Source organism: Podarcis muralis, chromosome 13, assembly GCF_964188315.1.
Source record: "Podarcis muralis chromosome 13, rPodMur119.hap1.1, whole genome shotgun sequence".
Classification (NCBI taxonomy): Eukaryota; Metazoa; Chordata; class Lepidosauria; order Squamata; family Lacertidae; genus Podarcis; species Podarcis muralis.
In genome coordinates, this window is record NC_135667.1 from 30973393 (window position 1) to 30998128 (window position 24736).

The following is a 24736-nucleotide window of genomic DNA, read 5'->3' on the forward strand; positions in this document are numbered from 1 at the left end:
CATACGTCACACCAAGCCAAATCATGGCTTGAGGCAAATGTGCAGACTCTAAGAGACGAGATCACAGTGCTTTGCTCCTCTCTTTTCATCCCACTGCTTTACTGCACTGATTTGTACCTTGCCTTAGTACTTGGGTGGGGAACCTCTGGCCTGTGGGACATCAGGACTCCTCAGGGGAGTTCATTTTGGCCCATGAGGCCATTTCCTCTTCACCACACAAACCTGCCAATCAGTTGATGCCACTTTCCCTGGCAGGTAATGTTAGCTGATGGGTGGGGTTCATTTCTGCTCTGGCTTCACCCATCAAGGGAACTGATGTACACAGCCAAAGCAATAGGATTTGCATGTGGTTGAATCCTGCTCAGACCCCTGCAGAGACCAGGACAAAAGTCTAGACTCATCAGCTTATGAGCTGAAAGTTCAGGCCTGCTTGGGGCAGCTTCCTGTGGGGAACGCACTGGTGAAGCAGATAGTTCCTCTCCCTGCAGGCCAACTTTAACAGGTGAGTGAAAGCTGCCCCCCCCCATTAGCCACCTGGTGTCATCATGACATCAGGTGACTGACAGGTACGTGTCCCCCACTCCCTTGTCAAAGTTGGCTCACGGTAGTGAGGGGAGATGAAGATCTGGGTCTCCATGCCAAAAATGTTCCCTACTCGTGGCTTACTGTGCTGTTTGAACCTGTGCTCATGATTTAGATCTTTCCTGACTAGCCACAAACTGTAGGCAAAGTTTGCTATATGCTTTATGGCTCGTGGCCTATCTGGGAAAGCTAAACTGAGCCAATTCAGATGACGCACCGGCTAATAGCAACAGAGCAACCAAGGAAAGCCAAAACCAGGGAAAACCACACATCCCGGCAAAACCATGGTTTGGTTTAGCATGATGTGCACACCAAGCCAATGATTTGTAAGGTACACAACAAACACACACACACACACTTTTTTTTTTACAGGCAGGAAGTGTGTCTGGCTCAGTGAGTGAGGCCAGGGCTTAAATAGGGATGTGAAGCCAGGTCATCACTCGCTCTGCTTGTTCCACCATTGTGGCAGAGCGATGTCTGACACAAGAGCTCCCTCCCATCTTGATCAAGAAAGTTGAAAGCCACCCAAGGCTTCAAGGAAGAACAGCAACGGTTACGGAAATGCAGAGAAAAGCGGATGGAACAAGGCACACGGCCAGCCACCACTGCCCTCCAACAGACCAACCCACACAATCCAGGCCTGACCGTGCCACAAGCAGACAGCAGGCGGGCTGCTGGAAAAACAGCACCTGCAGAGCAAACAGTGCCAGGTGACTCAAGGAAGCTATCAGTCACGGCTCTTTTTTCATTAAGAGACAAAGCTCTCGGGTTTCCGAAAGGGGAGGAAGAAACACAGCAAAAACCCAACGCTTATCATTCTCCATCTCTCTCTTCTTTCTGTTCTTTTAATGAACGCTGGAAGACATTTTGCAGGGGAAGCAAAGGAGCTGAGCTCCAGACTTGGAGGCGGCTGAAAAAGTGGAAGCTGAGCATTCCCTCACCCTGGCCTCTCCAGGGTTACTATAACATCATCATAGCCCTGAGGCATAATGGCTACCGCCAAGTTGAGAGTTATGGCTCCCCCTTGAAAGGGAAGAGGGTGGAATTAACAAGCAGGTGCGAAGAAATTGCTTCATTATTCGTTGACCTTGCAAGCGCAGCCTCGCTTGCACCAAATGCTCTCTCCAATAAAACCTGTCGGTATCTAGATTTAGCTACACACAAAGGGGGGGAAATCACAACCTCGCCATGACTGAGAACTGAGGGAAGGTAGCAGGTAGACATGTGGAATTATCACCAGGAACCGGTCGCTTCAGGGTTTATTTTTGTGCCAGGTTCCGCCCAACCCCAGGCCTTGCTCCTGTTTTCAGCACTGGTAGGAATTCATTCAAATAACATGTGAAAGAAAATAGGAGAGAGGCTGCCTCTGAGTATATGCAGAGAGCATATTAAAGAAGAACAATGGCTCAACTCCTGCACACCTGGGTACAGGGAGGAGGGGCCTTCAGATCAGATGACAGAAGGACTTCCAGGCAGGCTCAAGTCTCTGCACTTATCATGTTCAAAGCTAACCAGACCTCACTTTGCTTCTGCCTTTTCTTCCACTCAGGAGCAGCCACCAAGAACACCTCTTCATGTACTTACCTGCAGGATTGTTATCCCGCTCTTTAAAAAAATCTGCAATAAGACAGTTCCTGCCCTCACACTTACAATCTAAAAGACATAAAGAAAAGAGAAAAACAAACAAACTCAGGCACTAAGTTTAATAATGGCTGGCTGGAATGGGAAATAGTTCAAGGAGGAGCAAAAACTTGATGGTTCCTCAGCTGATGTGATGGAGAGGCTCTGCTTTCCTTCTCGTCTTCTGCTACAGCATGATGGATTGAAGAAGACATTGACTAACCAGTGGCTGCTCTTAGCAGACACTTCCACAATCAAAATGGATGCAATGAAGGAGGTGGACCATGGTGGCTTGAACCTGAAGATATGTTATCAAGCTAATGCTGTAGCATTCTGTGTAACTGTAAAGGTTGCATACTTTCACTGATAGCGGGTTCTCTCAAAAGGACCATCTTTGTCTACTTTCTTTTTCTCAGTCTCTGGAGCTAAAACAAGCAAGCAGCAAACACTCACCAAGCAAAGTCGCCGCCCTTTCATACAACTGCGGGAGACAGAAAGACAAGGACTTGCAATGGGGCTCACTGCTTGCTACCGGCATGTTTGGAGATGAAAGAACAGTGGTCTGACATAGGGCACTGCCTTGAGGCCAGAGCAATAGCTCCCCTTGCCTGGTTGGTGCTCTGGGAACAGAGCCGGTCTGTTTCAGAGCCTCCTTACTCCTCAGAATGCTGACCAGAAAGATTGTGCTGGCCACACCCCTTCTGGAAAATCTTAATACTGATCAGCCGCAACTACACATAACTTCCTCATCAGGCACTTTTCCTCATTCCTTGTCTTCTGCATCCATAACCAGTCAATTCACCCTGACCTACGTACGTGGGTGGGTGTAGTTCACTACATTTGTAGGTGTACATCCAAGATTTTTGAAGCATGCTCTTAAAAATGCAGACATGTGTGAACACAGCTAACATATATATCCTATAGGTACACTTCCCAGAGAGCAACAATTGACTACAGTTCCCTGTTGAGCATTTACTGGGTTGGCAAACCCAGGTTTTAGGTTGCGGAATGTATGAAATGGCTCCCAGGGGCTCCTTTTATTTTCACATTTCTCTGCTTGCATTTTAAAAAGCATCTTAGCCAAAGCTCTGAGACTCTGACCTCCTCCTAGTCCCTGCCACAAAGTCTCATTGTTTTCCTGATCTCACAGGCAGGCCCACTGAACCACTACCGAAACCTAGCTTATCCCCATGTGTGACCTTCACATAGGATTTTGTGAAGCAATTTCCAAGCTTGGGACTTCAGCTGAGCTTAAACCTGTATTTCATATGAACAAACTTAAAGCACTACTTGGAAAAAGCAAGATATTGCCTCTCTAACAGGAAAGGGGGACCTGCAGCCTTCTAGATGTTGCTAGACTACAACTCCAATCATCCTTGATCATTAGCTATGCTGTGTGGGGCTGAAGGGAGCTGCAGTCCAATAGCAACTGGAGGGCCACAGGTTCCCCGCCCCAAGTCTGTACCATTCACAGTAAAGTGGTACCTCTAGATCCGGAGCCCCGTTCGCATCTAGAAGCAAACGTAACCAGCGGCGGCACGTCTGCGCACACATGCGTCGCTTTTCGTCGCTTCTGCACATGCGGATGACGTCATTTTGAGTGTCTGCGCATGCGCAAGCAACGAAACCCGGAAGTAACGCGCTCCGTTACTTCCAGGTTGCCACAGAGCGCAACTCAAACATGCTCATCCCGAAGCACATTCAACCCGAGATATGACTGTACTGCACTTAAACACGCTCTCCAGATTTCATGCCTAAAAAAGGATTTTCAGTGATATCCCTTGAGAACTCACCTGTTATCCTTGGCTTTCATTTTTATGTAGGAAGCTGCAGGTGGCACAGAGTATGTTAAGAAGGGGTGAAAAAGGCATTACTCTGATAACCCTCTCATCAACAGAAATACTGTTTAGTCCTCCTTAAAGACTTTTAATCCTGCTTCTACCTCACTGCAATCAGAACAGCAGTTATTTATGGAAGAACAGAAATTCCCCAGTCTCTTTATAAAAAGCATGCAGAGAGGCTAGTGTAAACTAAAGCTGCAGTCCTATAACAAACTGTTACCTGGGAGTAAGCCCCTTTGGAAAACAATGGGGCTTAATTCTGAGCAGATATTGCATTGCACTGATAACAGCAGATAAAAAGACAGAGCTGTGAACCTGTTTAAATATTGTCTCTGTGGTCTTAGGCAAGTCACTTTCTCTTAGCCTCAGCTATCCTGCCCCCCCCCCACCCCACCAAATCTCCAATGTGGGAATAATAACAATCCAATGAGGTGGTCAATTAAGGAACACTTAAATAATATGTGTGAAGGTTTTTGATTATGCCTCCATTGCTGGACTGCCATTCATAGACTCTCACACGCTAACATCTTCATCGAGTGATGCTAAGGATTTGTCAAGCGACCACCTCTGAACCACCTGCTGCTGTGGGGCATTGCAGCTGGCATTAAGAAAACACACATCCTCCACAGTTTGCCTTAAGAAGCACACTTGCTTTACGCAAGGTGAACAAGGTAGGTTTTAAAATGTCAAAGTTAGCAAGCCACCCTAGACAGAGAGAAGCATCCAGCGTTTGCAGCGTGCCTGCCAAATAATTTTTGAAATACGACTCTCCAAGCATAAACATATCCCTACGTTCCAGAAAGCACATCATAAAGCATTAAGTGCCCATTGTTGAAAAGTGATATTCCTCCTAAAATAACCATGTTTCCCTAACTGCTGCAACCACAGCCCAGAAGAGAGCAGACCTATCCAGATTCACACCTAGCACAGCCTCTATTTCAGAGCTGGTTTCAGGTCTCCCTCCACCCACTTGTTGGGGAAAGCCATTTATTCCAACTGCTACTCTGTTCTGCCTAACAGCAATCCTAACCCCACTGAACAGGGAACAAGTCCCACTGAACTTACTTTTGAGTAGGCAGGGTTACAGCTACTGTTAGTTTCTTTTCTCCAGGACTGCTCTTTCCCCATTACAAACCTACACAAGCCTCTCTATATATAGCCTTGTCTCGCCTTCACACATTTCAAGGAATTGAAAGCCCCTCTAACTTCAGGCACTTGTGCACCAAAGAAAATAAAGAAGAAGAGGTGAGAGTGAGGATGGGGCCTTCCTCACCCCACCCCACCCTCCCCCAAAACTCCCAAGGAACTTAGAAAGGGCCTCTCTCTGCCACCCATCTGAACAGAAGCTTATTTCACAAGTCACCACCTTTCTGCAGACACAGTCAGCACCTGTGAACTCCAGCACTGGGTGAAGGGGTCTAACACACCCACAACCTACTTCCATAAAAGGTCAGGATTAGGGTGCTTTCCCCACCTCTTCCCCATCTAAACAGAACCACCCATCTGTAGTTCATTCCCTTAGGGCTACTGTTTTGTTTTCACACTGGCAGGGCAATTAACTGCCCCTCTAAGACCAAAACCTTGTGACAGGAATAAGTTCAAGAGGCATTGCTTTCCTGGTATGAAGTCACAGTGCACGGAGAAAGCTTCACCAGATTAATATCAGGTGTTGTCACGCAGCTGTTTAAGACACAGGGGCCATGCTAGATAAATAGGACTGGAATCCTCTTGTAGTTTCATTGCACTTCGAAACTACAAGAGGATTCCAGTCCATGTGCCAGACAGCTGCCTTGCTTCCAACTCCCCCCCCCCCTTACTTTTAATAACCACTGTCCATGCAGAAATTCAGCAGGTGCTGCACTGGCGGGAGAAGAGTATGCTTTCACCTGCAAGTAGAATGATGAACACATACTTTGGGTCTGCATAAAAGGCGGATCTACACGGATCCTCATGGATCCTCCAGTTTTTTAAAAATAATTCCAACAAATGCAGTGTCAAATCACACCTAGAAGGCACGCCTACAAACTGGACTATAAAAAACGTGGATTCAACAATTTGCCGCGCTGCAGCACCATAAAAACATGGATCCGAGGCACGGATCCTCATGAATTCATATGATTTTTATATTGAAACAAAATAAAAACACCATGCTACTGTAGACCACATCTTAGTCGGTAGGAGGAACCAAAAAAATCACGCATCCACTGTTTCGTGGTGCCGCAATGGCGCAAAAACATGGTTAAAAAACACGGATCCTCATGAATCCTCATGATTTTTGCACTAGATCAGCCCAAACTCACTTTCAAATTACACATCATGTCCAGGGGCACAACATCCACCACAGAAATCACGGATCCATGGCTTCCTGGCCATACCATGGCCCAAAAACGTGGTTTTCAAGAACGGATCCTCATGGATCCTCACACTTTTTGCATTGGGCCAACCCAAACTCACCGTCAAATCACACATCATAGCCAGGGGCACAGCCTACACCACAAAAAACTCAGATCCACGCCTGCCTGGCCACGCCCTAGCCCAAAAACGTGGTTCCGAAGCACGGATCCTCATGAATCCTCATGATTTTTGCACAAGATCAACCCAAAGTCACCATCAGATCAAACATCATGGCCATGGGCACAGCATCCACCACAAAAATCACGAATCCACGGCTTCCTGGCGAAACCGTGGCTCAAAAACGTGGTTTTCAAGAACGGATCTTCATGGATCCACACGCTTTCTGCATTGGGCCAACCCAAACTCACCGTCAAATCACATATCATAATAAGGGGCACAGCCTACACCACAAAAAACTCGGATCCACGCCTGCCTGGCCACGCCCTGGCCCAAAAACGTGGTTCCGAAGCACGGATCCTCATGAATCCTCATGATTTTTGCACTAGATCAGCCCAAAGTCACCATCAGATCAAACATCATGGCCAGCAGCACAGCATGCAACACAAAAATCACGTATCCACGGCTTCCTGGCGAAACCGTGGCCCAAAAACTTGGTTCTGAACCACAGATCCTCATGGATCCTCATGCTTTTTGCATCGGGCCACCCCAAACTCACCGACAAATCACACATCATGTCCAGAGGCACAGCCTGCACCACAGAAATCACGGATCCACGGCTTCTTGACCATACCGTGGCCCAAAAACGTGGTTTTGAAGCACGGATCCTCATGGATCCTCACGCTTTCTGCATTGGGCCAACCCAAACTCACTGTCAAATCACACATCATGCCCAGGGGTACAGATTACACCACAAAAAACTCAGATCCACGGCTTCCTGGCCACTCCAAGGCCCAAAAACGTGGTTCCGAAGCACGGATCCTCATGGATCCTCACGCTTTTTGCATTGGGCCAACCCAAACGCACCATCAAATCACACATCATGTCCAGGGGCACAGCCTGCACCACAAAAAACTCGGATCCACGGCTTCCTGACCATACCGTGGCCCAAAAACGTGGTTTTGAAGCACGGATCCTCATGGATCCTCACGCTTTCTGCATTGGGCCAACCCAAACTCACCGTCAAATCACACATCATGTCCAGGGGCACAGCTTACACCACAAAAAACTCGGATCCACGGCTTCCTGGCCACTCCAAGGCCCAAAAACGTGGTTCCGAAGCACGGATCCTCATGGATCCTCACGCTTTCTGCATCGGGCCACCCCAAACTCACCATCAAATCACACATCATTCCCAGGGGCACAGCCTGCACCACAAAAATCATGGATCCACGGCTTCCTGGCCATACCGTGGCCCAAAAACGTGGTTTTGAAGGTCGGATCTGCACGGATCCTAACGCTTTTTGCATTTGGCCACCCCAAACGCACCGTCAAATCACACATCATGTCCAGGGGCACAGCTTACACCACAAAAAACTCGGATCCACGGCTTCCTGGCCACTCCATGGCCCAAAAACGTGGTTCCAAAGCACGGATCCTCATGGATCCTCACGCTTTTTGCATTGTGCCAACCCAAACTCACTATCAAATCACACATCATTCCCAGGGGCACAGCCTGCACCACAAAAAACTCGGATCCACGGTTATCTGGCAATGCCATGGCCCAAAAACGTGGTTCCGAAGCACGGATCCTCATGGATCCTCACGCTTTTTGCATTGGGCCAACCCAAACTCACCGTCAAATCACACATCATGGCCAGGGGCACAGCCTGCACCACAAAAAACTCGGATCCACGGCTTCCTGGCCATATTGTGGCCCAAAAACGTGGTTCCGAAGCACGGATCCTCATGGATCCTAACGCTTTTTTCATTGGGCCAACCAAAAATCAACGGCAAATCACACATCATTTCCAGGGGCACAGCCTGCACCAGAAAAATCACGGATCCATGGCTTCCTGGCCACTCCATGGCTCAAAAACATGGTTTTGAAGCACGGATCCTCATGGATCATCACACTTTTTGCATTGGGGAACCCCAAATTCACCCTTCATTCACATATCTTGTACATAACCACAGATCTGACCACAAACATCATGGATCTACTGCTTCATGGCCCTGGCCAGATGCTACCCTGGATATATTGGCCAATTTTTAGGTGGGTGTGCTGGGATGGAGGAAACAGTGTCGGCTGAATCTCTATCCTTTAAAGATGGGCGTCCAATGGCTGGGCCAGAATAATTTCAGTTTGGTTTGCCAGCTCCCAGCTCTTCATGGGGTGCAATAGTCACCTGTAGCTGCCATCAGGAGTCCTGGTGTGATCCAGGATGCTTCTGTCTCTATGGAGGCATTGGTCACAAATGTAGCCAAACTGGAATTTTTGAATCTATGTCAGGTTAGGCAATCGGCACTGTACCTGTCCCTTTCCAACCTAGCCATGGTGATCCATGCAGTAGTCACCTGCATACAGTACTAGAGTACTTTAACTTGCTATACACCTGAGCCGGGGAGTGCAGGGTTTAAATATGTGTGTGTGTGTGTGTGTGTGTGTGTGTGTGTGTGTGAGAGAGAGAGAGAGAGAGAGAGATATGCAGGGCTACCCTTGAGACTGCTCCAGAAACTCCAAATGGTCTAAAATGCAGATGCATGAGTTCTTTCTTGGACTTTGTGGAGAGCCCACATTCAGTTGGTTGTTAATCAGCTGGATTGGCTCCAGGTGGAGTATCAAATCAGGTTCAATGTTTTGGTGCTAATCTTTAAAGCCCTAAACAGTCTGTGACCTTTCTTATCTGTGGGAATTATCTTCCAATACACCCCCATGAGTGTGATGCTCATCTAACAGCAACCTACTGGTGGTCCCTGGCCCAAAACCTATCCAGCTGTCCTCAACCAGAGCCAGAGCCTTTTTGGTGGAACACTTTGTCTAATGAGACCAGGGCTCAGTGCAATCTATCTCAGTTCTCTCACTTGTCATGGTGAGTGGGCTTGCACATTCCTATGACCCTTGTGAGTGAAGCCGTTGGGAATCTCGTACTCCCAGCAGGGTCACCCAAGGTGGTAAGGTCAAAGAAAATTAAATATGCTCAGAGTCCTGTAGTGATTTCATGCTCTTTATTGCAGCTTGTAAAACAGTGACTGAATTTCCCCCAAAACCTCAGGCTTTTATATACATTATTTACACAATGAGTCCCGTCTGAATGGCTGGTTCTGCTTCCCTCCTGGAGCCTGATTGGTCTTTCCTGCAAGCCAATCAATTCTTGCATTCTAGGATCCTACTTGCCTATTGTTCTAGGATCCAAGCTTAGTACATAACAGGGAAGGAGCTAGACAAAGAATGAGCCAAGAAGTCCTCAATGGCAGAACAGGCGGGTGATAACAAGCAGTGTGTTACAACGGCTGTGAAGGCGGATGAAGGCTGCATGAGATAGGATCCACCAGTTCGTCGTGACTACTCATGCCATCAGAACAGAGCCCTACTGCGAAGGCTGTGCGTTGGTCAGTGTGCACTGATCTACACACATAAAACAAATTCACGCACAGGCATCTTCCAAAAACCCAACCCAACCCCCCCCAAACCCAACCCCCATGGCGATCACTAAATGGCTACAGGGGCAGGAATGTGAAGCCCCTAGTCATGAACCGACACATGGGCGTTCAGTCGTTCTGACTCAAGGAATAAGGCAGTTGAGCAGCTCAGCAGCTGTATCCATGACTGAGCAGCCCTTTTTAGGATCCACTATTCTCACCCCGAAAAGGAGAAGAGGCTGGAAATGGTGCCCTAAACATAGTATGCCTCCCTTTTTCCCTGACTGGATTACCGCGCCCAGGTGGAATCTCTTTTCCCATAGTTTGAATCTATTATTCTGCATCCTAGTCTCTAGAACAGCAGAAAACAAGCTTGCTCCCTCTTCAACATGACATCCCTTCAAATATTTAAACATGGCTATCATGTCACTCCTTAATCTTCTCTTCTCTAGATTAAACAAATCCAGCTCCCTAAGTCTCTCCTCATAGGGCTTGGATTACAGACCTTTTACATTTTGGTCACCCACCTCTGGACATGTTCCAGCTTGACAATATCCTTCTTCAACTGGACACAGTATTTCAGGTGTGGTCTGACCAACCAGAATAGTGTGGTAGCATTCCTTCACTTGATCTAGACACTATACTCCTATTGATGCAGCCCAGAATTGCATTGGCGTTCTTAGCTGCCACATCACACTGTTGACTCATATTCAGCTTGTGGTCAACTAAGACTCCCAGATCCCTTTCACTGGTACTGTTGTCAAGCCAAGTGTCCCCCACCTGTGCATTTCATTTTTTCTATCCAGGTGTAGTACCTTACATTTCTCCCTATTGAACTCCATATTGTTGGTTTTGGCCCAGCTCTCTAGGCTATTCAGGTCATTTTGAATTCTGACCCTGTCCTCTGGTGTATTAGCAACCTGTCAGGGAACTGACATCAGAGACACGGGAGAAGGAGAGGGTCTCAGACTCTGCAGGTGAAGGTCCTAGCACAAGGGGGAGACTCAGCTCGGTGGAAGGGGAAGGAAATACGCGTTACACCAAGAGTCCAGGAGAGCAATGGGAAGAGGAGGTGGAAGGGCTCCGGGATTCTTCCCTGGAAGTCAGTGAAGAGAGCCCAGGCACTCCGCTACCCACGCCCACCCTGCGCAGGAGACTCCCGCGCAATGAGAGGCGGAGACGATTAGGTGTCAAAAAGCTTTTATGATGAGTTTGGCCTGGCCCAATGCGAAAAGCGTAAGGATCCATGAGGATCCGTGCTTCAAAACTACGTTTTTGGGCCACGGTATGGCCAGGAAGCCGTGGATCTCAGTTTTTTGTGGTCCGGGCTGTGCCGCCGGCGATGATGTGTGATTTGATGGTGAATTTGGGCTGATCTAGTGCAAAAAGCGTGAGGATCCATGAGGATCCGTGCTTCAAAACCACGTTTTTGGGCCACGGTATGACCAGGAAGCCGTGGATCCGTGTTTTTTGTGGTGCAGGCTGTGCCCATGGCTATGACGTGTGATCTGACGGTGAGTTTGGGTTGGCCCAATGCGAAAAGCGTGAGGATCCATGAGGATCCGTGCTTCAAAACCATGTCTTTGGGCCATGCCGTTGCCAGATAACAGTGGACCTGAGTTTTCTGTGCTGCAGGCTGTGCCCCTGGACATGATGTTTGATATGACAGTGAATTTGGGGTGGCCTAATGCAAAAAGCGTTAGGATCTGTGCAGATCCGACCTTCAAAACCACGTTTTTGGGCCATGCCATTGCCAGATAACCGTGGACCTGAGTTTTCTGTGCTGCAGGCTGTGCCCCTGGACATGATGTTTGATATGACAGTGAATTTGGGGTGGCCTAATGCAAAAAGCGTTAGGATCCGTGCAGATCCGACCTTCAAAACCACGTTTTTGGGCCACGGTATGGCCAGGAAGCCGTGGATCCATGATTTTTGTGGTGGATGCTGTGCCCCTGGCCATGATGTTTGATCTGATGGTGACTTTGGGCTGATCTAGTGCAAAAATAATGAGGACCCATGAGGATCCGTGCTTCGAAACCACGTTTTTGGTCCATGGCGTTGCCAGATAACCGTGGATCCGAGTGTTTTGTTGTGTAGGCTGTGCCCCTGGACATGATGTGTGATTTGACGGTGAGTTTAGGGTAGCTCAATGCAAAAAGCGTGAGGATCCATGAGGATCCATCCTTCAAAACCACATTTTCGGGCCATGGATTTACCAGGAAGTCATGGATCCGTGACTTTTGTGGTGTAGGCTGTGCTCCTGGCTATGATGTGTGATTTGACAGTGAGTTTGGGGTGGTCCAATGCAAAAAGCGTGAAGATCCATGAGGATCCGTGGTCCGGAACCACGTTTTTGGGCCACGGTATGGCCAGGAAGCCGTGGATCCGAGTTTTTTGTGGTGGATGCTGTGCCCCTGGCCATGATGTTTGATCTGATAGTGACTTTGGGCTGGTCTTGTGCAAAAATCATGAGGATCCATGAGGATCCATGCTTCGGAACCACGTTTTTGGGCCACGGTATGGCCAGGCAGGTGTGGATCCGAGTTTTTTGGGGTGTAGGCTGTGCCCCAGGCTATGATATGTGATTTGACAGTGAGTTTGTGTTGGCCCAATGCAAAAAGCGTGAGGATCCATGAAGATCCGTGCTTTAAAACCACGTTTTTGGGCCATGGAGTGGCCAGGAAGCCGTGGATCCGAGTTTTTTGTGGTGTAAGCTGTGCCCCTGGACATGATGTGTGATTTGACAGTGAGTTTGGGTTGGCCCAATGCAAAAAGCGTGAGGATCCATGAGGATCCGTTCTTGAAAACCATGTTTTTGGGCCACGGTATGGCCAGGAAGCCGTGGATCCGTGATTTCTGTGGTGGATGCTGTGCCCCTGGACATGATGTGTAATTTGACAGTGAGTTTGGGTTGGCCCAATGCAAAAAGTGTGAGGATCCATGAGGATCCGTGCTTTGGAACCACGTTTTTGGGCCATGGCATTGCCAGATAACCGTGGATCCGAGTTTTTTGTGGTGCAGGCTGTGCCCCTGGGAATGATGTGTGATATGACGGTGAGTTTGGGTTGGTCCAATGCAAAAAGCGTGAGGATCCATGAGGATCCGTGCTTTGGAACCACGTTTTTGGGCCATGGAGTGGCCAGGAAGCCGTGGATCCGAGTTTTTTGTGGTGCAGGCTGTGCCCCTGGGAATGATGTGTGATTTGATAGTGAGTTTGGGTTGGCACAATGCAGAAAGCGTGAGGATCCATGAGGATCCGTGCTTTGGAACCACGTTTTTGGGCCATGGAATGGCCAGGAAGCCGTGGATCCGAGTTTTTTGTGGTGCAGGCTGTGCCCCTGGGAATGATGTGTGATTTGATAGTGAGTTTGGGTTGGCACAATGCAGAAAGCGTGAGGATCCATGAGGATCCGTGCTTTGGAACCACGTTTTTGGGCCATGGAATGGCCAGGAAGCCGTGGATCCGAGTTTTTTGTGGTGTAAGCTGTGCCCCTGGACATGATGTGTGATTTGACGGTGAGTTTGGGCTGATCTAGTGCAAAAATCATAAGGATTCATGAGGATCCGTGCTTCGGAACCACGTTTTTGGGCCAGGGCGTGGCCAGGCAGGTGTGGATCCGAGTTTTTTGTGTTGTAGGCTGTGCCCCTTACTATGATATGTGATTTGACGGTGAGTTTGGGTTGGCCCGATGCAGAAAGCGTGTGGATCCATGAAGATCCGTTCTTGAAAACCATGTTTTTGGGCCACGGTTTCGCCAGGAAGCCGTGGATGCGTGATTTCTGTGGTGGATGTTGTGCCCCTGGACATGATTTGTAATTTGAAAGTGAGTTTGGGCTGATCTAGCGCAAAAATCATGAGGATCCATGAGGATCCGTGTTTTTTAACCATGTTTTTGCGCCCCTGCGCCCCCCCAAAACAGTGGATGCGTGATTTTTTTGATGCTTTCTACAGAGTAAGACATGGTCTACAGTATCATGGTGGTTTTATTTAATTTGAATGAAAAAATCATATGAATTCACGAGGATCCGTGTAGATCCGCCTTTTACCTTTTTCCCATACTTTCAAGAGTTCCCTGCCCCACAGAAAGAGGTAGGGTTAGGACCCCCCCAAAACGGTTTCCAACTTTATGTGTGGGTCAGTTTCAAATTCCACATTGAAGGCTCTGGACAACTGACAACTGCATGAAACTCAACAGGTGCCGCATACCCTCGCATCTCTGTGGCTCAGGAGTCTGGAGCCACACCTGTTGAATTTCTGCCTGCAGCGCCGCTTCTAAAGTTTTTCCTGGCGGAGAGCCGCACACGAGGGCGGGATGCTTCCACTGCCACCCCTGCGGAGCCTCCCCCCCGCCCCCCCCAATACTCACGGCAGAGAAGTTGTGCGGGCCGCACTGCTCGCCGCGGAACTTGCAGGAGAGCAGCATGTCGTCGAGGCGGTGGCCGAGCCGGTCGACGAAGTCCTCGCTGATGCCGCCGAAGTGGCGCGGCGGCAGGAAGAGCCGGAAGTCGGCCAGCTTGGCGAACCAACGCAGGCGCTCGGGCTCGGCGCGCAGCAGCTCGGCCAGCAGCGGCCGCGCCGTCCGGTTGGGGAGCAGCAGGCCGAGCCAGTTGCCGGCGTAGTAGAGGTCGCCCTTGGAGAGGCGCGGGAAGCGCAGCGGGTTGTTGTTGCACAGCGTGACGGCCGGGAAGGCCAGCTGGCGGCTCCACTCGGTGCGCACCGTCGTGTGCGACGGGAAGGCCAGCCAGTGCAGGAGCCGGTTGGACGACCACGCCAGCAGCAAGCCCAGCGAGGCGCCCACGGCCAGCAGCCACAGCGCCCTCCGAGCCGGCGCCGCCCGACGCCAGCGCACCGCCCGCAGTCCCGGCAGCCGCGGCCGCAGCGGGCGCTGCCTGGGCCGCCCCCTCGAGCCCCGCCGCCGCTGCTGCGCCGCCGCCGCCATGCGCGCTCCCCGCCTCCCGAGCCCTCGCAGGGGGGCCAGCCGCGGAGCAGCAGCAGCGGCAGCATCCAGAGGAGGGGCGGCGGGAGCGCCTGGCCGAAGGGGCGGCCGCTCCACTCACTTCAGACTGGCGCCGGCATCGGGGGAGTCCTCGCGACGGCTCAAGGAAGACCGGCGCTCCGGCGCCTCCTCTCCCACCAGCCTTGCCGAGCCGGGTGTTGCTCCCCAGCGCGGCTCATCTCCGCAGATCCAGGCGAGGAGGAGGAGGAGGAGGAGGAGGAGGAGGGAAACGCGGGCGGTGGGGGGGGGGGGGGAGAAGAGAGAAAGGAGGCGGCGCTCAGCTCCGCAGCCGCTGCCCTGGCCACCCCTCCAGCGTCCTGCTCCGATCGCCGAGATGGGGTGGGGGGAGAGGGAGAGAGAATCAAAAGATGGACCGGCAGAGGAAGCGGGGAGAGACGCCAGCCGCGCGCTCCGCCGACGGAGCTGCACCTTGCGCCTGCAGCATATCCAACACCGTAGTTGGCCCGCAAAGATCAGCTTCCCTCCGAGAGGCGACCGAGGATGCGCTACGGCTCCTCCTTCTGGAAGCGGGGGGAGGGAGCGCAGCGGAGGGAGATGCGAGGCGGGGGGGAGGGAGGGAGTCCGCGCGATTAAATCGGCGCAAAGGCACGATTTTTGGTTGCAACTGCCTTCCGGGTTGCACCCTTGAGGTGAGGCGAGGTGAGCAACGGCTCTGAAAAGGCAAAACACCGATTCTTTCCGCCTTGTTTAAACTGTGTGGTGCATCTCGTCAACATCGCACCCACCTCCAGCCTCTGTGGGTGGCAAGGCTGGTAGCGCCTTTCCTAAAAGTTTGTAAAAGGAGTGGGACCCAGGATTCTGGGAGGATAGTCTTGCAATCACAGCTGGGGCCCTCCACAACCATTATCCCAGGTGTGCAATTGCAGGTTCAGGAGAAGTCATTCTATGGAACCGTCAAGGAATTTTGCACATGCTCATAGATGCAATTAGTTCGCATGTTTCTGGTACCAGAAACGCGTTTGGGATGCGATTCAAATTAAGTAATTCCCTGTGGAGCACAACATAAAAATAATAAAATCCCAGAGACTGAACGTTCTGAATGCATAAAACTCCCCTGATGCAGGGCCATCTGTGCCCTAATAAGAGTCAGTCCTTTGAATATCTCTGCCAGTTTCTTGAATATTTGAACACATCTGTCTCTGCACCCCCCTCTGTGGTCTGTTTTTGTATGGTGTTCATTTTGAGAGTTCGCCTTTTGCCGGACAGGGATTAGATTAAGCCCTGCATTCTGCAAATTCTTTAAAACGCACTCTTTGTTTCCTTGAAGGGTTGTGTGTGCACCCGTTGCAGATGAGCTACACAGGAAGGTGCTTTATATCAGATCAGGCTATTTGACCTTCCAACCCAGCAAGGTGTTCTCAGACCAGCATCTGCTCTTCAAGATCTCCAACCAGGAGTCTTCAATCCTTATTAAACTAAAGGTAGCATGGATTGCACCTGGGAGCTTTGGCATTACTTCTTGTGTGAGCGTCATACTCCTGTTGAGACACTTCCATTTCTTTATTTTATGATTCCATATGTTTGAGGGTGGAGTCGTGGCACTGAAAATAGCTGCCAGAGATCAGCTGCGGGTGAGTGCACTGGTTCAACTTCTTAGCACATTAAAAAATAATGATGACAATAAGGGCACACCTGAGCTTTAAAAAATTATGAGCGGGGGGGGGGGATTCTCTCATAACACTAGAATTTGGGGTTATCAAGTGAAACTGATTTAGATGCAGCTTCAGGACAAAGAAAAGGAGGCATTCCTTTCATGCAACACATGCAAGGATAGCTCATTGCAAGCACATGGCTTCCCCCAAAAGGATACTGGGAACTGTAGTTTGCACACACAGCTACAATTTCCAAAAGGAGTGCCAATTTGAATAAAATATTGGGGGGGCAGGTAAGCCCCAGCCCTCATAATCGATCACAAGATGAAGCACATGCACACCATTTGAATGGTAATGCCCATCAACTTTGGGGGACCCGACCCTCTCAAATATTTTATGTGGGGGGCCTGAACAGACCTCAGCCCCTAGGAGTTGGCTCCTATGAGTCCCACCATCTTTAGCAAAGTACCTTTTCCAGCATTCTTTGAGAGATGCCATATGGTTTCCATTTGTTTTAAATGTATGGTGTGGATGTGACCTGTGTCAGCCCCTCATCAAATGGCTCACTACTGGGCTCCTTCCTGCATCAAAGGCTCCTGGCAAGTTTACCTGGTGATGGTGGTAGCAACAGCAGGAAACCACAGCGGAACTACGAATCAGTGCTGGGTAGATAAGAGCCACCATCTTAAATTTCCCACAATGCCCAGAGTGACTCTACATGAAGTGGATTGTGGGAAACTTAAACAGCACTTCTTGAAAGGATTGGCGAGGACAGTTGTCAGCTGTGGCCCATGGTCATGACAGCCACTTAAGGATGCCACATGCTTTTGCCACTTCTGCACCATTGCCTGATGCAACAAGGGCCACTAATTTACAGCTTTAAAAATAAGATTAGACAGATTTATGTAGGAGAAGTGTATCATTCCCTCTAGTTCTGATATTCCGACTATGACTGAGTACTTCTTCAGCCTAACACTTGCACACAACAGGGAGATATTAACAGACACACACACATATATATATCTAGATATATATATAGTATTACAAGCCTTAGGGGCCTTCTGCCCCAAGTCTATTAATATCTCCCTGATGTATGTAGGTGTTAGGCTGAAGAAGTAAAATCACTCAGTCACAGTTGGAATATCAGAACTAGAGGGAACGATAAGCTTCTACATAAATCTGTCTAATCCCATATATATATATGGAGCTGAAAACAGTGGGGGCCTCGAAAACAGTCCAGAAAGTGGCCCAGTGAGAGCTAAGCAGGCTCAGTGGCCACAGAATGTTGACTAACTTGGGGAGAGAGAGAAAGATTGGTGGAATAAAATGCAGTGACTGGAATCCTGAATGGAACATTCCATACTGCAACATTTGGTTGCAGATCCCACTAGTCACTGGCTGTTACACATGATCACTAAAATGGGAACATCCACATTCAAAGGTAGGATGACCGAATAGTGCAGAGATAAGGAACCTGTGTCCCTCTGGATGTTGCTAGACTACAACTCCCATCATTCCCAGCCATTGGCAAGGATGGCTGGTCCTGTTGGGTGTTGCAGTCCAACGACATCTGAAGGGACATAGTTTTTTCCATCCCTGGTATAGTTGAACCTGGGGACAATCAACAGAGTCAGCTCTCTCCATATTCATCATGTGAATTTCCTGGGGGCATCTATAGAAGTGAGATGGTCCAAGTCTGCCTGAGCATCGTAATTGTTCTTTCTAGAAGGTTATAAAACTTTGTCTCTGAAAGCTTCTAAAGATAATCTGCATGTGGATGGTGATACTACTCTGCTGTAAGAAAAAGAAGGATAATAAATAATAAAATGTCATCATCTACTTATATAAAACTATCCAACATATTTGTTTTCCAAATTAAACTGAATTGCTTGGGCTTTAAGGTTACCATATTTTTTTCAATGAATCCAGGGACACTTTTCAACTTTCTACTAAATAGATGGATTTTGTCAGGACACTGATTTGTAAATCTGGGGACTGTCCCTGGGAAATGGGGATGCCTGGTAACCTTAGTTTAGGTGGGCTTCACTGCCACATGCCCAGTATGTGGAAGTGTGCCCCCATTCACTAAGTGGAATTAGTTTTGCGTCGTACCTTCAGTAGGATATGTTAATCTAGTCTGCAATCCTATGTGCATTCACTTAGGACTAAATATCATTTATCCTAGCAGGACTTAAGTTTCTTCCTGATATCCTGTCTATTGAGCATTCATCTTGATTTGCTTGCACAACAATACTTGTGGGGAGGTTAGACACCAGCTATTTATGGATGGTTAGTTTGGATTTGTTTGTGGGGAGGTTAGATGATGTCAGGCATCCATTCATTCTGATTGATTTGCAAGGAGGCTAGATGATGTTGCATCAAGCAAATGTTATCCCACACTTTCCAGTATATTTCCCGTCACTTTCTTATCATAAAAAGGTCAGTTTGGGAGGGGGGAGGAATGGCTTTGTTGCAGAAGAGCTCCAAATCAACTTTAATTATGCAACCTAAATTTGCTGGAATGTGATGGAATCCCATTCAAAAACACTGAACCTTAATGCATCCTTACATTTAAGTAACTCTGTCCAGGGCTGTACTGCCAGCTGACTTCCTACCTCTCAGCCATAAGCCACTTAGGGCACACATTGGAACTGTTGTCAAATTCAGGAGCTCTTGTGCAAGAAACCTGATTCCTCATGAGATCGGAGGAACAGGTAAACACACTGGAAAGCGTGGGGTGACACTCGTTTTGACAAATAAGGATGAATGGTCAATAAACAGGCCATGTGTAAGTGTCCTTACCTTGCAATTTTGTCACTGACCATTCTCAACTAAATGGATTCCATCCACGGATATCAACCTCTTCATAGCAGGTCTCTTCCAGTGCTTTGAGCAGCCACAGGAAAGACAGAAGCTTAGCAGTAGAAGCTTTCAGCATCACTTCATTTGCGTGTGTGTATACACACACACCATACTAAGAAATACTATGCTCTCAGAATTTCTACCTATTCTGCAGCACAGGCTCTGTGCCAGAAAAACAGTTGACAGTTGTAAGTTCCCCAGTCACCTATGGCACCTGCCTAGATACAATGCCTGGCCTTTGGCAAATGGCTAGCCTTTGGTTTTAGTCGTTCCAGTAGTAAAACAAGCACTGCAACAACAATTTTTTTTGCAAACAAAGACACTGTTAACTCATTGTTTTGAATTAATGGTTTTGTTTTCTGATGGCATTTGTTCTGTTTTTTGACTGTTGGCAAATTTTAGTCTCTTTTAAGACTTAAATTTTTTTTTTTAAGAAGTTCACATAAGAAAGGCAGGAATACTGAGGGCAAAAAGTGATATACAATGGACAAATCTTAGAAACACAGGAAGCTGCCTCGCACTGTGTTAGACCACTGGTCCACCTCAGCTCAGGGTTGTCATCACTGACAGACAGCCACTCTCCAGGGTTTCAGACCACGAGATTTCCCCAGCCCTATTTGGAGATGGCAAGGATTGAACCTGGAATCTTCTGAGTCCAAGCAGATGCTCTACCAGTGAGCTGTGGCCCTTTCTCTTTCTGTAGCACTTTAGACTAAGGAGTTTTGCAAATAAATTCTAGCTTCATTACGTACTCACTTGATGGCTTTGGGAAAAGCTCCCCTTGTTTCACAGCCTCATAAACCCTGCATTTAAAATGGGTGCAGCATTAATCTATCTCACAAGAGAAGTCATTTGTTATGTTACAAATGATATAAAAACGATACAAGAGAACAGAAGGATATGCCAATATGAGTTTACTGACGAAGGATAGTATGCATAAAAGAGTTTACTGGCGAACTGAAAGGTTCATAGCAAAAATTGAGGACAAAGTTCCGGTTCACACATGCTTATTTGCCCCTTGATGGCTACATCATCGGGTAAGAGCCTGCATAATGTGTGACACCCAGTGAGAAATCCAACAGCACAGATAGAATTTTCATGCCAGCTTCCATCAATCCTAATGCAACGCTTTTCAGAAGAGTCAATTCAATTTCACACATTCAGCTGCTAGTCATCAAAAGGATTGAAATGCACATGTGAACGGGCCAATGTCGCTTCTTCCACCTCTCCTCCCCTTTCCTTTCTGTGCAAAGACCATGATGCACATTTACTATCTTTCCCCCTGCCAATATAATGGATTCTGCTGTATACAGTCCTCTAGTTCAGCTAACCATCTGCTTTGTATGCTCTTTCCCCACAGGTTTCTTTGATCAATGAGACTGCATTGAACATCATTGCATTGTCTAGTAATCATGTACCAAGGCCTTTCACATCGCTCTCCAGGATTTGCAACACTGGGTAGATATCTTCCCAGTCTTCCTACTCATTAAAGCTTTTGTCATAAGGTTTTGTGGTTTTTTTCTAAGAGGTTTCACTAATCCTAAAAATAACAAAGATGAAAACCCTGGAATTTAGAGCATATGTTGGGGTGCCACTGTTTCTGAATACTTATTCACAGATTCTGGAGGACATCCCAAAGTTTGTCATGCTTTTAATTAAACTAAGTCAAGCTTGCTGTGGAGCATGTGTGAGAACAGTTATTTGGGCAGCCTTAAGACTTCAAAGCCCAGGATGCAGTGTGATTGTAAGGGGGTGGTGGCAGATGGTACCCCCCATGCATTCAACAAACATGTAGGGGGTCAGATTGCAGGACCTCACAGGCTAGCTCCTCCACCATGCCCCGCTGTTGATTGCATGAAGAAGCCAAAGAATAGTGTGGCAACTGAAAAACAAAGCTGGAGACACCTTTATTCGGAAGTGCTTTTACCTGTGATAGAGGCAGTGATAACAAGGCCAGGCTGAAAGTGGATTAAGTAAAATGTCCAGAAAGAGCAAATGAGCCATTTAGTTTGACACTACCGTTGCTCCCTCCAACTCAAAGGGAGCTCAGGGAAAGCTAAGAACAACCTGAAGGGCTTCCTGACTCTCTTGTCTTTCAATCCAGGGCTGTGATCATTAAAAGAAAATCAGAGCTATGAGCGCCCATCGGCAGAGCCCACAGCTCCTTGATTGACTCAGGGCAGCCATCAAATAAATGACCTGGAGGTCCTTGCCTGTACAGGTGGGGTTTGCTTCCCAAGATAAACACTTGGAAAAAGGGAGGAAGGGGACTTCTGAATCACGCTTGTGCAAGGAAGCCCCTGCGTGATCCACTTGCTGATATTCCCTTCTCCTCTTCTGTGACTCCCCACTTGTGAGGCAGGAAGACCGCGAGATGGCTTTTTGCTCCGCAAAGCAGAAACTCTTAAGTAGGTTGCTGCAAACACTGTGATTGTGCCCGAGGCCTAGGAAAATGTGTGCAAAAGCTGTTATTTCAGCAGTTTCGTAGCAGACACACGGGGCTTGTCCCCGGAGAAAAGATTGCAGCAGAACAATCAGAGACAGCAGGTGCCACTTAACTTCCCCACTGGACTACCCAAACATTATCCAAGAGCAGGACATGGGAGGGGTAGAAGCGGACGCTGGAGGACACAGTGCCCTGCAGGATAGGACAAGAAGGCTGCTGGCAGCCCCAGCCACAAAGCTCGAAGAGGCGTTTTGGGAAACAAGGGGAGAGGGGTTTTAGGAAATGACTGCCTACTAGACCTGACCAACATTCCCTCTGCTGCAGAGGTCACATCTAGGGTTTAATCTGAACATGACAGCCTGAGGCTCTACTCTGAAAGGTGAGATGCAGTCAGAAAGAGGTGTGCTTCTGAGTATGTGCAGAGTGTTTCTCCTCCTGCACAGGACGCTTTCCCACGTGTTGATTTACAGCCAGCCAGGAGTTTTAGTACAAAGGAAAAATGGGAGTCTCCCCCTCCAGGCTGATCCAAAACATGCCACATTCCTTGGCTCCTTCTCCCAACCCCTCCACCCTTTGGCATCTTCCCCACTGCCCAAATTTAGATCTTCAGGCTCCTTGAGCAGGAGGAATATATCATTTTAATTTTTCTTTCCTGATGTTCCTGTGCAAAAAATGATGTAAACCAACGGCTCTGCATAAAGAACATCTGTAGCATTCTAAGCCCAAGGTGACTGAGTGAGCATCCTCTTTAGGCAGATTCATGGGCTGAGTCTTGGGATGGGTGAATCAGTCTATGGCTAATCCATGTTACTTTCACATCTGTTCATTCATAAGATTTCCCATCCTGATTCTCTATTGGGGGGGTATTCCCCCCCCCCTCGCAAAATATGTATTTTAAATGTATTGTGATGCTTTCCCAGCAAGAATTGGAAGCTTTTTTTAAAAAAATGCATTAAAAAAACTCATTTTAAACATCATCCTGCCCCCTCACAAAATGCACATTTAAGAAGTGGAGTTTGATGTACATATTTTTTGAGCCACCAGCATTTGAACTCTCTAAATGTTCTATGTTCCATTCTGCCTATTAGCACTGGAGGTGCAGACCAGGACAGTTCACAAAGACTGAATTCCTTCAGTGCCCCTAGCTGAGTCTCAAAAGCCCTCAAGAGTGGAGCCCCTGCGCAGATTTATAGATTGAGCCATTCAGGAAGGCAGGGTGTGTGAAGAACGGCAGGGTGGACCTGGGGCTTAATCTGAGCCAGCTAGAATCCATTTTCAGGAACGTGCCTGAGAATAATATAGATGAATGCCCTTGAGCATACTCAGAGTCCATCTCTCATTTCTCAGAATGGCATTGTCAGGAGGGAAAGCTTCCAAGAAGGTTTGACTGTAGCACTTTTTGTTTTTAACTACCAGTGCAATCCTATACGTCTATTGAGAAATAAGTTCAATGGAGCTTGCTCCCAGGTAAAAGGGTATGGGATTGCTGCCCAGCAGCATAATCCAATACATGCCTACCCAGAACTAAGTTCAATGGGGCCTGCTCCAAGAGAAGTGGTTACAGGTTTGCAGCCTTGTGTGTGCCTGTGGATCCTTTCAGTGGGAACCTTTGGGCCCCAGTTGTCGCTGTACTACAATTCCCATCAGCCCCAGCAAGCATGTCCAGGAATGATGAGAGTTGTAGTTTAGCAACATCTGGAGGCCAAAGGTTTCCTATATCTGTCTTAAGAAAAGGAGAAATGTGGCTGTTTATTTGTACTATCCATGCCACCTGCAATCTCATAATGTTGACTATGGAATTTTGGAATGTAATGAAGATTGATCTTTGTTCCTGCCTGCCGGTCACAAAGGAAGACTCGGAATGTGTAAACAATATCACCTTAAATTTCTGCAGAATTGCAAGGTGGTGACTACACACACTTTCCTAGTATTTTGTTGTGAGTGTTACGAGAGTCTTTTTCTCATAATCCAGCGCCAATTGTTCCCTTGTCCCATTCCTGCCCGTGAAGCCCACATTCATCCCCAGCCTTTATGCCCTTCCGTCTTCTTTCCTTGGCCCTATAATTAATCCAGATTTGTTGTAAATTTGGCTTTTGGGGGAGCATAATGTGTTTACTTGGCAATATAAAACCGGTATATGCAAATGTGATTTATTTTACCATTTATTCTGGTTGCAGAATTGGATCCTTTGAGCATTAAATCTGGAGTTTTAGCAGCTGAGTACTTATTATTTATTACTGTCATTATCATCATCACCATCTCCCTTTCTGTTCGGTTCACAGGACCCTCCGCAGCCAGCATCACAGGAAAGCCACAAAATAAAATCACTACAATAAAAGCCACCCGTAAAATCATAAACACACAATAAAAATCCCAAAGTTATAAAATCAAAAAGGCCAGCAATATAACCCACAAGGTTCCTGAAAGCAAAAGGTCTTTACCATCTTTCTGAAGAAAAAAGAGCCCACCCGGAGGGAATTGAGCCTTGCGGCCTCAAACTGCTCCAGGTTCAGCGTTTGTGGCCAAATATTTCCAATTCTGGTCACCTCATTCAGAAGGAACTACAAAGCATCAAGTGATTGAGATGAGATTGAAGGTTCCGCTGCAGCTTTCTTCCTAGTGTTGCAACTCAGAGAGCCCTATAATAATGCCATTTTGGTCAGAAAGGTAATTGGATAGCAACCACACACCGCTGGGGTCTGTCAGGGGGGCTGTTTCAGATCTCCCAAAGCCCTGACTTTATTAGAAAACATTTTCATCCTTTCTGTATGTGGAGTTGGCTTCCCCTCCTTCCTTCCTTCCTTCCCTCTCTCTCTTTCTTTGTGTGATTGTGTAGATGTT

The 24736-nt window shown here is 48.0% G+C and overlaps 1 protein-coding gene across 4 annotated transcripts in view; it reads right to left on the minus strand.

Annotated features, from left to right (window-relative positions):
* Window positions 1-24736, minus strand: part of LOC114581749 (acid-sensing ion channel 2) — a 393671-nt gene that overhangs the window by 132958 nt on the left and 235977 nt on the right. The window contains exon 1 of one of the 4 annotated variants that reach the window (XM_077917307.1): window positions 14345-15182. The exons of the other annotated variants lie outside the window; for them this stretch is intronic. Within the exon in view, the coding sequence (XP_077773433.1) occupies window positions 14345-14917 (573 nt within the window). The 5' untranslated portion in view covers window positions 14918-15182. Of the gene's footprint in view, window positions 1-14344; window positions 15183-24736 lie in introns of those variants that run through there. 4 annotated transcript variants of the gene reach the window in all.